The sequence below is a fragment of the Neolamprologus multifasciatus genome, chromosome 14, assembly GCF_963576455.1.
Source record: "Neolamprologus multifasciatus chromosome 14, fNeoMul1.2, whole genome shotgun sequence".
Classification (NCBI taxonomy): domain Eukaryota; kingdom Metazoa; phylum Chordata; class Actinopteri; order Cichliformes; family Cichlidae; genus Neolamprologus; species Neolamprologus multifasciatus.
Window position 1 is genome coordinate 26,633,517 of NC_140452.1, and position 16,208 is coordinate 26,649,724.

General features: G+C 40.8%; 1 protein-coding gene across 3 annotated transcripts in view; it reads left to right on the forward strand.

Annotated features, from left to right (window-relative positions):
- The window catches only part of kcnab1a (potassium voltage-gated channel subfamily A regulatory beta subunit 1a), a 121,989-nt gene that overhangs the window by 89,189 nt on the left and 16,592 nt on the right, over window positions 1-16,208 (forward strand). For all 3 annotated transcript variants that reach the window (XM_085131724.1, XM_085131723.1, XM_085131725.1), the window contains exon 3: window positions 14,183-14,220. In XM_085131724.1, the coding sequence (XP_084987850.1) occupies window positions 14,183-14,220 (38 nt within the window). The remainder of the gene's footprint in view (window positions 1-14,182; window positions 14,221-16,208) is intronic.

Consider the following 16,208-nt stretch of genomic DNA (forward strand, 5'->3'; position numbering starts at 1 on the left):
CACATACTAGACCAAATCACTGAGTGTCTAATCAGGTCATAGAGATGCTGCTCTGTGTAGGCTGATGGTAAAATTTCCTTTCTTTGCTCTTAGGTTCAATGTAGTCCCACACAAAACCATTGGCCTGCATTCCTATTTCTGTCACCATGTAGGGCTCTTAAAACAACAGAAGAACCTTTTTTTTAGGTATACACAAAAAAATATAACAAAATGTTTTCTACATCTTTTATCGGTTGAACTCCGAGGAGGACTCCTGTTACTGAAACACAGAGTTGGCTAAATAAAAAGCAACAGCAGCCTGGAGTATATAACCCCTAAATCATAAGACAAACAGTATAGCTATAGTTTTACCAGTGGAGACAAACTGTATGTAGGCCTGCAAGATAAATGGACACAACTGTGACATAAGCATAACTGTAAAAGAGAACAAATACAGAAGCTGAATTAACCTAAAAATCAAACTCTCGGTAAGAAAACGGTGAGTTTGCTGCTTTGATTTATGGCTTGACTTCCATTGATTGGAAGGATTTTGATTCGTGACCCACTCTTCCAATTTATTTTTGATGCTTTGATAAATACTGTAGTGGTTTTCACATTCAACTAATAAAGATTTCCAGTTCAATCCTGGGAAGAGACACAAATCCATTTGGGGGTTATGTGAGGAAAGGCATCGTAAAAGTCCTCCAGATCACACACATGGAGCTGCTCGCTGTGGAAAAGAAGAGAGCAACTCAACTATCATCTAATATAATATTAGTGTTAAAGTGGGGTTTTTTTTCATTTCTTACAAGAAAAATATATACTCTAGTTTATTTGCTAAACATTTGTCCAGCTTGAATGCCAACCCACATATTTAAACACATAATATATTTAATTTCAGTCCAGCTTTTGAAGTTATAGAGAAACTAGAGATCATTACCAACTCAGATTCACAGAAGCTAAAATATTTAGTATTTTTTCCTGTCCAATTTTTTTGTGAAAGTCCTCTGATATTGCACACACTGATCCAATCGTAGTCGCTGCACTCTACCATCATTTATAAATAAGTCATGTATATTCTCATGAGTCCTTCTCCACCACTAACCAGGGTTTTAATAGTTTTGCAATTTTCATTAGTTTTTATTTTTATTTAGTTTTGACTTCAGATTTTCAATTTTATATCGTTTTAATTAGTTTTTACCAATTGTTTGCTAGTTTAGTTTAGTTTTTATTTTTTTGAAAATCCTTAGTTTCAGTTTAGTTTTGATTAGTTTCAGTTATAGTTTTAGTTGTGTTTGCAATAATTAAGTGTAACAAAATCCCAGTTTCATCATATCAGTCATTCTGCTTATCCTTGGGTATGTTGCTATTCCAGCTACCATACCCTGCACCCTGGACAGGTCGCCTGTCTGTCGCAGGGCTAACATGCACAAACAACTCACATTCCCACCTATGGGTTCTTTAAATAAATAAATAAAGGCAGATGAACAACCATTGATACCAGGCAACTATAAAATGTATATCTTGGCCCCAATGAGACTATTAACTCTCGCAGCACCGGGTGTTCGTAATTTTGGTTCAAGTGAATTGATAAACTTTTTGAAGGTAATTGACTCACACAGTTATGTAGATATCCCCGTCCTGTTGTCTCGGGATGCATCACGCTGCCTTGCCTGGGGTTAGCTTCTGTTTTCTGGGGATGAGGGTTGAGTGTGCTCCCTTACCTTCTCAAGGTAAGCTAGGTTAGCCTTCTTGTGTGAGCTTTTCAAGTGCACTTTAAGGTTTGTGGGATTTTTTTCCCTTTAGAAATGTCCCCCATAATTTGTCTGTTTCCACTACAAGACACTTGCTTTATCCAAAACACAGTCATATTCAAAGTAATCCCAAATTGGACTCTGGCGCTTTCTTCCGACTTTTCCTGACATGATTCTGCGCGTGGACGGAGCAGCAACACAGACGACTCGACTAACGTACTGCCACCTGCTGGCATAATTAGACACAGCAAGAAAAAAAATGTGGAAACTAAACTTCATTTTCACCCTTGACTATTGTATGACACGCACACATCAACGAAAACTAAACACATTTTTGCTATAAATTCAGTTAATTTTAGTTCATTTTGTGAACACTCATTCGAGTTTTAGTTAGTTTTCCTTTTTTTGTTTTTATTTTTATTTCCGTTAACGAAAATGTTTTTTCACTTCTAGTTTTCGTTATTTCGTTAGTTTTCGTTAACGATAATAACCTTGCCACTAACATCCTACCAGTTAGAAAGGAAAACTTGGGTTTGTTTAAAGCTAAGGGCCGTGCAAATAAAGCTACATATAATGATGAAATGCCTTAATTATCTTTAGTGTACCTATCAGAAACATTTTTGCAGAGGTGCATATAAATTGATGTGCAACAGGAAAATAGTTTGTAACAGTTTGACAATAGTTAAGGAGTACTGGTGGCTCTTACTCTTAAGGTGGTCAAGCAGCAACCACAGGGGCGATTCTAGGATCAGAGCTTTGGGGGTGCTGAGCACCCAGAGAGCTGCCCATCCAGGCAAGATAAACTTTACTCGTCACGATGAGACGTCTTCCCCGTCTCTGTCAGTCCCTGCATCCTTAAATGTCTCCAGTTGTCCCGAGTTCCCTCTGACTGTCTCCTTGGTGCATTTAAACCCCTGTTCCTCCCTGTCCTCATCGTCTGCTGACTTCATCTCCATTATCAGTCATCAAAATTTAAGCCTCTCTGTGCAAGTCTGCAAATTTCTTTATTAAATCATAAGATTCTTAAATTCATCAAGTCTCTCTGTGCCTGGTTCCTCGTCACAAAAGATGACATCACTGTTTTGTACATTTTAACACAATTTAATCCCCACATTTGTGAAAGAAAAGCAAAACACTTTTTTGAAAAGTCTGTAACAAAACCATCAAATCTGATCAAGGTTATTTAAATGCTGCAAAAGAATGGATTGGAATTAAAAAAACAACAACCATATCCTAACCTTAATTACTGCGGGAGAATAATGAATGATGCTCATAATGATGCTCATAGTGAGTATGCAGTACAGAGAGGCTGCCTCTCTGTACTGCATCCAGTCAGTTAGCTAGTTAGTAACTTGGGTTCAATATCGGCACATGCACATATGACAAAATAACCAGTTTCTCTCATTACATTTCAAACAGGACAGTGGTAACAACAGCAGGCAAGATAATGTTAAGTTTTAGATTTTAAATAGGCTGTATAAATTTCAATGGGAGCAACGGGACGGTCAAATATCACTGATTTTACTACAGAGCAGGACGGATTGTAGGGTAGCAAACATCGTCGGAAAAGACATTTTCAACACTGCAGGTTACCTGGTGTAATGTTTTTCAGCTAAAAAGAAACATGATCTGACTCCTACCAACTATATAAAGAGTAACTGAAGGTTAAATGCAGCTAATATGTCCTGTTTTAAGCCAGGCACTTCCCCCTCCGCTCCGCTGCGTCTCAGCCACTATCGCTCTGGCAGTAACGGCGCTGCAGAGCAAGGGAGAGCCGAGCTGGAACAAACCATTTTGGGAGGGGGGAGGGATTATCTAAACTTTTGCTGTTAAAATGTTCCGTCTCAATTAAGTACTGTATGCTTTTTATATTTTTAATAGTGTGTCACACAAACAACAAATATTGTCAAAAAAAGTAAGAAATCTTTGGGGGTGCTTTGATTCATTTTGGGGGTGCTGAAGCACCCCCCAAAATGGGCTAAAATCGCCCCTGAGCAACCATCAACAAAATCATATCAAAACTCACAGTGTGTTTTCTAGAGTAGTAGTAGATACAAGGTGTGATCGAAAAGTTCTGGGATCAGGTGCATCAAAATCGATCTGTACCTGATTTAAGTTTGGCCGATCTCCCAGTAAAGGTCATGATCACGAGCAAGCCTAGCTTTCAGCAGGGCTGCTATTTTCAGCTTATTTGGCTGAAGGAGTGATGACCTCAAGGGTTGCTACTCCTTTAGTCCCGGTCAGATTTTATTGAAACTTGCACACAATGTTCTTCTAATGGTTTTTCATCTAAACTGTGCTCAGATCAAGGTCACATTTTTCATTTTGCAGTCAATAATTTGTGAATTGTGGTGGATTCAGGGCCAGATGAGCTCCTACATCATTAATGTTCTGGTTAGATTGCTTCCTGTCCCATTCTGACCACCACTGTGCACTCAAAGCTTCAGCAGAGAGCAAACACCTGGCCTGAATGACTCTTGGACGTTCATGTCTGGTGATGAAAGCTGCATCTTCATCTGTGAGTGAGCAGCTTCTTTAGCATTTTAAACACACTTTGTAGTCGCGGTTAAACACAGAATTTTCTTTACCTGCGTTCATTATGTTTTTGACACACTGATGTTGTTCCTTAACTATTTGTCAGTTGTCCCAACTTTAGACTTTTCCTGGCTTTCTCATGTTCATAAGAAGTGCTGCCGATCTCAGAGACGTCAAGCCGACCCAATTTGCTTTCTTGATTACATTTTCCAGCTGTACCTTCTACTCTGTTTCCAGCCTAAACTGCACGTCTGGTTCAAGACACTGGCTATTTTTAGCCTTACGATACATGCATCACTTGATTGACATGAAACAACACCGAATGAAACGGTTTCTAGGTTATTTGAGATGATTCCACTCAAAATGTGCTGTGGTTATTTTTACTTCACTTGGATATTTCCCGATAGAGAGCGCAGGAGGAAAGTTTCTCTGTGCTCGTGTCTCGGGTTAATATAGATTCATAAGGCATTAATTTTTCTCATGGACTTTTTTCTCTCCTTTCACCCAGGCTGGTTGAGGCAGACTGCCACCCACCCAGAGTGTGAGGTCTCTGCTTATTACATTTTTTTCTCCCAAACACTTTCTTAAAGGGATCAGTAGATTTTAACTAAAGCAATCAAGATGTAATTGAAGACTTTCTGTTTTAATTCAAGGGCTTTAACAAAAGTGTTGCATTAACTGTTTAAGAATTACAGTTAATGCAATAGCAGAAAATGCCATTTAAAAGAATGAAGAAGCTTATTGAATTCATCAGTCAGAATATGATGTTTAAAACAAGCATCAGGTATTCAACTGTTGTAGGTTTAGCTGCTGAGGTTTATCATGTGATGCCATGTGCCCATTAGTCAAGAATGTGGGCAATATGGTGGTTTTTGTCTGTCACTGGATAAAATCTGTCGCAAAGAAGGTTGCTGCATCAAAAACCTCTTAGATCTTGCTTTGGTTGCAGGAAACTGTCATAGTTGTCTGTAGTTTCTCATGTATCTGTAAATACCCACTAACTATTAGCCCAGCGGTAGTAAAATTTGAGAAAGTTCATTGCAAAGTGTTAGTGGGATAGGTTCACCTTCAGAGTAAAAGTTGCACGTTTGAAACATGTTGGATGAGGTGCTTAGGCACAGCTGTTACATTTTTTGCTTAATCTACTTTGCATTGTCTGTTTCACAGTTTCGCTGCAGCTCCGAGAGCTGGAGGGTGATTAATTTGGTGGCTGCGATATGCTAGCTACCAATGCAATCACATGGAGTATTTTGTCAGTCGGCTGGGGAATACTCTTTTTCCCCTGGTGTCAAGTGGTTGCCAGATGGTCACAGACGACTCTCTAGGCTTGTGGAACTGGAGCCTCATTCACTTGATCCTACATTGTCGCCATGGTTGTCGAACATTCAAAATGGCGGATGAGTTAACGTGGGTAGTGGTCACGTGTCTGCAAAACGTCAAACCTTTTGTTGGGCGACAAAAATTACTGCAAAGGCTAAATCAGACGTGTAAGTTTTTGAAGCATCATTAAAAAGTATCTCATGCCATTCATATTGTATATGAAGAGGTGTTTATGTGTAGTATACTATGTATATACTATACAAACATGCTCCACCTTTTATTTTAAGGTGACACAACTTGCTGGATGCATTTTTTTTTTAAAATAAATATGCAGTTGACACAAAATTATTTCCCAGCGACGCCTTTGGGTGCAATGCAGAACTTTTATTTGTGTGGCTGTAAGGTTTGGCTCCTCCACAGGACGATGCTGAGGGCTGCTGCCTCAGGTTGTTCATGGAAGATTGAGATGTCTGATTCAAACTGGCTGAAATCCACAGTGCAGAAAAGGTCAGCATAATGCTAGCTACCTGCCACATGCTGCGGGCAGGCCAGACATGATGCTGGCAGGGGAGGGGGGGGAAGAGAGACGGCAAAGGGCAGGATGCTAAATTGTGTTTCATTGTCACACTTGATGGTAGAGAAAATAGATGAGGATGTAATGGGTGTACGCTGTGAGAGACTTGTCTGTAGCTATTCTCATAGCTCTACTGTACTGTCAGACCAAAGTTCATCAGAACAAAATATGATGACACACTCAGTCAGTCATGTTAAATCATGGCTGTCAGTTTGCAAAGTCATGACGATGCCATGGGGGATACACAGACCTTTGTAAACATGTGGTTTAAGCAGTTGAAAATGTTTTTACACCTGTTTACTGGCAAATCCTGAGCTCTCATCAGTTTTAAACTGTAAATAATCCTGGTTTTCACACTGAGGCATTAGATCCATACAGAAGAGTTAATCATGTCAGTTTCTAAAACAGTGATTTTGTCTTTGCTGCACACTAACCAAGGACCCAGGGCTGCTTTTAAAAGTTAGAAACTGCTCAACTTGGCCAAAAAGAAGTGTGTTTTAGATAAAGCGTCCAAGAGTTATGTAACAATAAAGGAGCAAATTAACCTTGACACGGAGTGGCTGACTTCACACTGCAGCTACTGCAAAAATAATGACTGCTGCTGTGTTTAAGATTCAGAGCAACACTGCTGAGTTGCACTTAAACAAAAGAGGAGGAAAGCAACATTTTCGATACATTTAAGGTGTAATTGCAGTACTGTAAATAGAACATAAATAATAAAGTAGAACAATTTCAGTTTCCATTACTAGGATAGATCACTATTATATTCAATTTGCTGAGGTTATTTTCTTCAGATAAATTTTACAATTAATTCAAATATTTGGAAAAAGTGTCATTGTCACCAAAATCAGGTTGTGTTAATGTTTAATGCAGGTATTTGATTAAGAACATGATTTTTTTTGTAACTGAGGGATTCGATTAAGAACACTTAGCATATCCAAGCTCCTTGTGCTTACTCAAAATGTAAAAGATAACCTGCACCACAGATGAATTAGCATTCCCAACAAGTCCAATTCCCAGGGACACAGTGCAGTTTGGAGGGAGAGCTGAGAAGACAAGAACGGGGAAAGTCAAGAAAAAAAGAGGAAAACAAACAACATAACTGCTAACTGTCTTTGTTTAGCAGTTTTGTCCTTGCTCTGCCAGTCTCCATCGCTCACTCTGTCTTTATCTCTGTGGACCGCGCTTCTTCTCTCCTCATCTGCAATCCTTTCTCCATCCAAACTCTCTTTTAACACTAGAAGGATGTGGAAGGATGAAATCTGGAGTGTGCAGCGAGAGCGTTTAATGACATGCACGTGTGTTTCTGTGCAAATCTTTTAGGCACTTTTTAATTCAAAAGATGTGACAAATTAAATTTTAGCTTATCTGGTCAATGAGCTAATGAGCATGGTAAGGTGTCCAGCTTTCTGTCTACAGTTGTCAAGAAATAACTACATAACATTATAACATTATGACCACAGACAGGTGAAGGGAATGACACTGATTGTATCTCCATCATAGCACCTGTTAGTGGCTGGGCTATATTATGGAGCAAGGGAACATCTTGTCCTCAAAGTTGTGTTGGAAGCAGTAAAAATGGACGAGCGCAAGGATTTGAGCGAGTTTGACAAAAGGCCATATTGTGATGGCTAGATGACTGGGTCGACTGGGTCAGCGTATCTCCAAACTGCAGCTCTTGTTGGGCGTTACTGGTCTGCAGTGGTCAGCATCTACCAAAAGTGGTCAAAGGAAGAACCGTAGTGAACCAGCAACAGAGCCAAGGTTAATTGATCTGCATGGTGAGCGAAGGCTGGCCCATGTGGTCAGATCCAACAGACAAGCTGCTGTAGCTCATATTGCCAAAAAAGTTTATGCAAATTCTGATGGAAAGGTGTCAGAATGCACAGTCGCTGTTTGTTGTGCATGGGCTGCATAGCCACAGAGCATTCAGAGTGCCCATGCTGACATCTGTTCAGCACTGGATCATGAAACAGTGGAAGAAGTTGGCCTGGTTTGATGAACCATGTTTTCTTTCACATCACTTGAAAAGCTGGGTGAGTGTTACCCAGGCAACACCTAGCACTAGGATTCCCTGGTGGCTGTGACCTCTTCCCAGAGCTCAGTCTGGGAGGCCCCACCTCGCAGCTTAAAGGACCTGCTACTGACATCTTGTTGCTGATACCACAGCACACCTTCAGAGGAATGGAGTCCACGACTCGATGGGTCAAGGCTGTTTTGGCAAGTGTAAAGATTTGAACAAGTTTGTTTCACAGCACTTTACTGATAAGTGTAAGATTTTAAAAGTGCCTTAAGTACATAAAGTACTCCACGGTATTGGTCATCACAAAATATATTTGGATCTTAGATATACTTAATCATAAAAAAGAATTATTCTCTCAGGACACTCATAAAAGGCATACAAGTTCATGATTTGGATTTTCATGAAGACGGGAAACTTCAGTTATTTAGAAATTGTTCTGCAGTCCTCAGTTTAAGTTTGCTCAGTCTCGCTGACACACACTAGTGTGCAGGGGCATTTCTGTTGCAGTCCTGTTCAAGTTCTAAAGAACTGAATTGAAACTCCTTCTCAGCACGAGTATGCAGAAGCTGTGTGCCTGTGCAGTTACAGCAGGCAGTGCAATGATCACACCACCAAACAAAGCTCACTTTGCAGTGTTTTCAGATTAATCTGTCTTTTAACGACGTGCAAACAAGTGGGAAAAAACTGTTCATTAATCCAACACTACTCAGCGAGTTCTGCCTCCTATTTTTCCTGGCAGCCTTCCACAATAAGAAACCGTTTACACAATCTCGCTGAAGCTGACAGTTAAATATAATCTGTTTATTAGTATCTGAAGCTCAGTTTAATCACTTATTTCCATCCCACTAACAATTAATCAACCTGTTCCACATTCAGTCAAAGCCTAATGTCATGTTAGCTCGATTTATATTCACATGAAACTGAAAAAGTCACAGACTGTGTAACGACTGCCTGCAAATGTAAAAACCTCTCACCAGTTAATGGAAAATGAATTGATTTTTAAAAAAAAGGTGATTATCACAAGTGAGAGACCTGGAGTGTGGATTAACTGATAGGTGATTAGTGAATTCATCGCGTCCTCTCAGTGTTGGCTGTCTGCTGCTGCAGATAAACCATTATCTCTTCAGTCAGTGAGAAAGCTAACAGAGTGCCTATAGGGGTCTGCAGTGGCCTCACTATGCTGTCAACACACACTGGCTCCAGCAGTGCTGATTGGTTGTGGAAAATGGAAAACAGAGTGTTTGTGGAAACCTATTTTTAGTTGCTGACAAAACCAAAAATAAAGTCGATGCAGAATTCATGATCAGCATTATTTGAGTCTTCAGCACTTCTGTGTGAACCCAAAAACTTTGTAATCTGTCATCTCGCTCATAGCACACAATCCAGGACCTTTTTTTTTTTCCCTTTAAAGCCTGCTGCACTGATGCGGCACAATTGATTGATGAATTCTTAAAATGGCTATCCTGGAAAATCCTGCAGCGTTTAAGACAGGAAGAGGTCGGACCTCTGTGTGCGTGTCTCCGAGATTAACAGTCCACAGCTTCTACAGCACATTCTGTTTTCTACTTTGACTTGTACTTTAATGCAATTCAATGAAAATGATCACCTTCATTAGTTCAGCCTCAGTAATCAGTCATACTTCGCCATGCAACACTTAAAGTTTCCTCCTACTTTTCACTCAAGTCCTCTGTAGCTGTAACCTTGGTCTTCAGGTAGTGATATAACCACTGCCAACAAACTGCATCTGATGATCTGAGCTGGCTCTTGCTGATCATCTTACGAACAAGAGACGAGGCAGTTTATGACAAATGCCTTTTTTTAAGTTCCTGTATTTCTAGAATTTATATATATATACTTTCTTATGTTGTTGGCTTGTTCACTACCTGTGAGCCACACTGTAGCCAAAAGAGTAGACAAGGTAGAAATAGATATGGATTTAACAGGAGACGAAGGATGGAAATCAATAAAACTTGGGCAGGAGACAAAGGCATAAAACAGGAATGAAAATAGGTCCAAAGGAGTCTGTGTGTGTGTGTGTGTGTGTGTGTGTGTGTGTGTGTGTGTGTGTGTGTGTGTGTGAGAGAGAGAGAGAGAGAGAGAGAGAGAATGAGAGTTTTTCTTTGTGTTTGTGTGTATGTATTATAAAAGGCACCATACAAGGTATGAAACACAGGTCAAAATACCAAAAAACATGCATATCTAGATATGCATAAATATGCATATGCCTCAGTATGGAGGTTCATATCCATACATAAATATGGTTATTAACTGATTTTAGACATTTAAATAGCCCCACAGTGTGTTGTTGGAAGGACCAGGGGATTTTTGTTAGTTTAATTTACTCACTTCAAACTTTTCAAACTTTCAGTCAGCCTTTTCATTTGCAGCCAGGAAGGTTCAAAATACTGAAAAGAAGAGTAAAGAGGTCGGTTTAAGTGAGACAGAGAAATGCTTCATCTAAATTTGTGCCATCCATCACACTGCCAAGCACCGGACTTGGGTCCACTTCTGAGAAATTTAGGTTAAAAGGACTCACACAAAGCTCTTTCCACAAAGCTGCTTATATTCTCATCATATTCCTCCCCTTTAACTTCTTCTTGGTTTATTTTGGTTTTACTTGACCTGCTTTTTGAAAACAAATTCTAATCTGATAGAAAAGGTCGAGGAAGCCGAAATGAGAAAGGCATTTAGACTTATTTCTGTTCCATCATTATAAATGTTACCGATTTGTTTCTTGATGTGAACCCTTTTTAGGTTTAGAAAAAGGCACTGCAAGGTTATCAGGTTTATTATTGTTGCATAGCAACATCAAGTGACTCTTCCAGCACTTTCCACTGGCAGCTGCAAGAAAATAAAAAGAGGGAAAAAAAAGAAAGCTTGTCTTTTTTCAGGGCTTTAATTTCCATCAAACAGAAACGTCAGCTGGATCTCGGAGAGCAGTGGCCTTGACACTAGAGCTCCGCAGGGTTTTCATCCCACGCTGAGCCTCAGACACAAAGCCCAGAGCAGCCACTGGACATCGTCAGCTGTGATTACATTTCCACCATGCTGGAGACAGCTTTAAGGGATGATTGAGCCCACACACACACAGACACACACAACGTCCAAATGTCGACACGGATATTACAACACACAGCGGCGAACTTTATGCACACGTGTTGATAAGAAATGACCCGCGCTGTACATACTCTGTATAATAAGGATTAGCCCTCATGACCGCACCGCAGGTACACTCGAGGCGTACGGAAGCTGCCATGGTAACTTGTGTTAAGGAAGTATAAAGGCAGCTTTTTCCACCCGCCGCTGCCGTCACTTCACCCAGGCTCCACCTCTGCTTAAAAAACTTTTGATGATGATGTGTGTTTAAACCCCAGCTTTTTTTTTAGCTCCTTATTAAATCAGTTTCATTATGCACCAAAAAGATCCAATACATCCTCCGGGGGTCATCTGTAAGTTAAACCTCAGTGGAGTTGATGCTGCTGCAATGTATGGAATAATGAGCTGTAGGATATCAAAAGCATCCTGCCTGTTGGGAATGAAGAGTTTCTTCTCATTTCCCCACAATTTCTCTGAGGTTTATAAATTGTTTCATGACAGCCGAGCTGCTGAGGTCAACAAGGCCTGAAGAAGAAAGACTGCGTGTTCACGTGGTGTGAAATTGGGACCACTAGAGCACAGAGTGGGGAAGAGAATGACGATATAATACATTTAATAAAAAAGAGAGCAGAAATAGGTGGAGACTAGCATGGCCCGAAGGTAATTAACAAATATCCTAAGAAAGAGAGTGATCGGTTGGCTAGTTGGTTGGAGGGGTTGCTTTATTAGCCTCATCACTATTGGAAATGAATACTGAGAGAAAGATAGAAGGACACACCATGTTCTCTGTGACTTACTGAAAGTAATGTTTGTACTAAAAATGATCAAAATGTATAGGTCAGTACATGAAATTCACGTGATCCAAATAAAATGTTTGGATCCAACTATGTACTGAAGTACATAGTTGGACTGTATAGGTCCAGGTGTTTTCAGTCCCATTGTCACAGGTGTATAAAGTCAAGCGTATAGCCATGCAGTCAAGGCTTTGTGAAAGAATCAGTCCTCCTAAAGATCTCACTGAATTCAAGCATGGAGATGTAATCGGATGCCACTGTTGCAGCAAATCAGTTTACGAAATGTTTTCCTCCTCCGATCAGCTGTGAGAGGTAATAATGTAAAATGGAAATGTTTATGGTCAAGTGGTGGAGTTTTAAGTATGTCAGGGTATTGTTCACGAGTAAAAGGAGAGTTAAGACACTGGTCATTTTTGGAGGCACTTGGAGTAAAGCTGCTACTACTCAGAAAGAGCCAGTTGAGCCAATTTCTGGCGACTCGGAAGGTCTGCTAGGTGAGGTGTTCCTGGCATGTCCTACCAGGAAGAGGCCCTGGGTAGGATGTAATCACTCCAGGATACCCTAAAGCCTGTCTGGCTTGGGAATGTCTCGGTCTCCTTCAGAGAAGCTGGATGAGGTGGCTAGGGATAGAGCAGTCTGGGTTTCTCTCCTTAGACTGCTGCTGCCCGATGAATGGATGGATGGATGGTTGGTTGGATAAACAACTTTAGGAACCACAGTAACTCAGCCATGAAGTGGTAGACCTTGACATCAGTACAAAAACTGTACACAAGGAGCTTCGTGGCATGGATTTGTCATACTTTTATTCATATTAGTGTATGAATAAAAGTATTACCAGTGGAAAAGTTTGGGGAGTGGGGGATGGGGTTCAGGATTATTATTTCTCTTGATTTTCTGAATATTTTAAAGATGTTATGTACAATAGATGATAGCAAAAATGTGACCTTTTGTTTAACTGTCTGAACACATTGTCTTTCATAAAGTGGTAAACTTTGTTCAGCCTTTCTTAATGCCCTTGTGATACAGTTGCATTAGGTGACTGTAGCTGTTTGTGGGGTGATTGTGGCGCAGGAGTAGAGCTAGACAGAAAGCTCACTGATGTAGTAAAAAGTACGTGTATGAATGTGTGAATGACACAGGTTGTATAAAGTGCGTTGAGTGCTAAGGTAGACTAGAAAAGTGCTATTTATGAACCAGTCAATTTACGATTTGGTGACCACGAAAAAAACATAATTAGTTATGAAATGTTCCACCAGGGCTTTTTGGTGTTTAGGCTGAAATTGCGATGTTTATTCATGCATGGAATTCGATGCAGGCAACAGAAGACTGGCAAAGTTGTGCAATGCTTAATCACCATTTTATCTGACACGGTCCATTTTTGGAAGTTCCCTTTAGCTCAATTTAGGAAAAAATATGTGATGACAGTTTCCATGGACCTGCTGCCAAACTTCACAGGTGAACTGCCTCATATCTTGTCAGGCAGCCCAGATTTTCTTGCAACTACCAAAATACACATAAGCCTTTCTGCATTAACAGGTGAGCAGCAGACACTTTATTGATATAAAAAGATGTTCCTGTCTCTCTGTCTGTCTGGCAGAGTGGGACCCTTTCAGATAGCTAAAACTGTTTTGACTCAATCTGAATAGAAAGCTATGTGCATAATTCCCTGAGGGAATGTGCTGAGGATTTAGTGTCTCCTCCGGTTGTGGCGGCTCAGCCTTTTGTCTGGCTTATCGGTATTGTCTGCGGGACAATCGGGACTGTGGCATCATTATTCTCACATGCACAAGCACATGAGGACAGGGGATGCAAGGTCTTCCAAATATGCACGGCCGTAGCAAACGAACAGTCATCAGTAAAGACAGACAGGGCTAACAGGGGCTCGCACTAGGTGATACTTCAGTACTGAGCAGCAGCTCTAAACAGGACAGATTTTTCTCTTGGGAACTTGACAGCCTTCCTCGAATGGTGTCACAGCCCCGGGATTAGTTCTGTTTACTTCACGATGTCAAACAAACAAACACACACACACTGACACAGACAGAAAGGGCTGACAGTAAAGAAATGTTCCCTAACGATGAAATGTCTCTGCCTCTCTTCCCTCCAGGTACATGGGTGACATTTGGAGGACAGATAACAGACGAGGTATGAAACGCTTACCTTTATTTTACATGTCTACTTGATGTCAGTGCAGTCTGCTCATTGGTTACACTGATGTACAGTGTATGGCACATTAGACTGGTTGGTGTAGCTTCTTTTTTTTACCTATTAAATAATGACACAACTTTTTTGCCTGTCAAATGTTTAAATGCAATTAAATATGCTATATAGAGAAAGCTGCCTTACTTATGGATGAAACAGCAAAAATGGGTCCAAGTGCACCGATATAGGAAACTGATGAGCCATAATAGACAATGTAGCTTAAAATTACACTTACATCACTGCCCACTCGCCATAAAAAGGAATGGATTCAAAACTGAATTCCCTTTGAAAATTACCAACAAAGTCAAAAAAGGCTGCAGGCCAAGACAAGTTGGCAGCATTCGAGGTAGAGTGGTCATCCGTAGCCATTTCTGTTCTCCGCTGTTTTATTTCTTGTTTAAAAAAGAAAAAGATGCAATTTTTTTTGTGTGGGGGGGTTTGAATCAGAATAAATACAGATTGACACTGTAAATGATCCACGGCAGAGGAAACGACATGTCCGTGCTTTGCAGCGTACTTTATTAACACACGGTTGCTGTACAAACGCAGTCGGCTGCAGCTCCACAGCTCACAGCCCGACACATACTAACAACAACCATTACAGCAGGACCCAGTACAGACTTTAAGCCGGCGAGGCGTGATTGCGGATGCCGCTCAGGTGCGTCCGCCTCCCCTGCAGTGGCACCGTAGACCACGCCCCGCCACAGACACTTCCAGTTTTTCTTTTTTCTGTGTCGTATTTATTTGAAAGTCTGTAAGATCCTGAAGCAGGTGCAGCTGTGTAGTCCTCCAGGAAGGTTAATTCTTCTAACTACAATCCATCAAACAAAATGTCACATACAAAGGAGCAAAAACCTAATCTGGTGAAGGGATTTTCCATTCTGTACAACAGTTAGAGTCATAGGTTAACCAAAGAACTGTCACTGTGACTGTGGGACATCTGTCATGACTGCTTTTTTCTGACTGAGTGGTGCCACAGTTAACCTTCAGCACACCATACTGACAGAGCCCTCCAACACCCACAGGCTCAATTACTCCACAGTTTCACTTTGTATTGCTTTATTCCTTTAAAGTCACAGCCTTCACCAAAACCTCAGGTTCGATGAGTTGTTTGGATCGCAACACTTTGGTCCACACGGGACAGAAAAGGTCAGCATGATGGCTACGTGTGCACGCCGAATTCTCCTTTGCACTTATGCTGATGAACTCTAACGTGCTCTGATGTTGCCCTTGGGGTCCTGGTCTTGGTCACCGCACATACGCACATATGCACATATGCACATATGCACACACTTAAATTGACACAGAAGAGAACAGCGCTCACCCAGGGGTACGCAGAAGCACCAAGCTTATGTAAGAGTATTATTTTTCTTTCCTTAGGGTTGCTGGCGTTGACTTACTTGGTACCCTCACTCAAAGCTTAGCACCCTTTTCCCCTTCCATTATCCTGAACGTCCGCAGTTCAGTGTCAGTAGCATCACTCAGACACTTCAGGCTGTGACAGCTGGGAGCGTTATGATCAATCCTGGCTGGCTTGTGTGAACGTGGTTTTAAATTTTTAAATCTTCTCTGTAAAGTGATCTATGGTAGGAACGACCAGAAAAAGAAGCTGGTAGAGCAGACAGAGGGTCTCGATGGACATGCAAAAGCAAGAGAACTATCATTACATGCAGTGCTGGTAGGTTAACCAGTCCTCCAGTGCCCTGTTCAATGTCATTGTCATCAAGTCTGCCCTAAATGTGCTAAAACGTCCTCAGCAGGGTTCAGCGTCCCTGTCCTCATTAAGAAATGCACAACAACTGTAGCACACAAACTGAGATAAAAATGCATAAAACACTAATATTTTCCCTTTATTTGTATTCAGAATAATCGTGTAATAACTTTATTGATATTGGAAGACATAAATATTAGTATAGATTTTCTAACGCTGG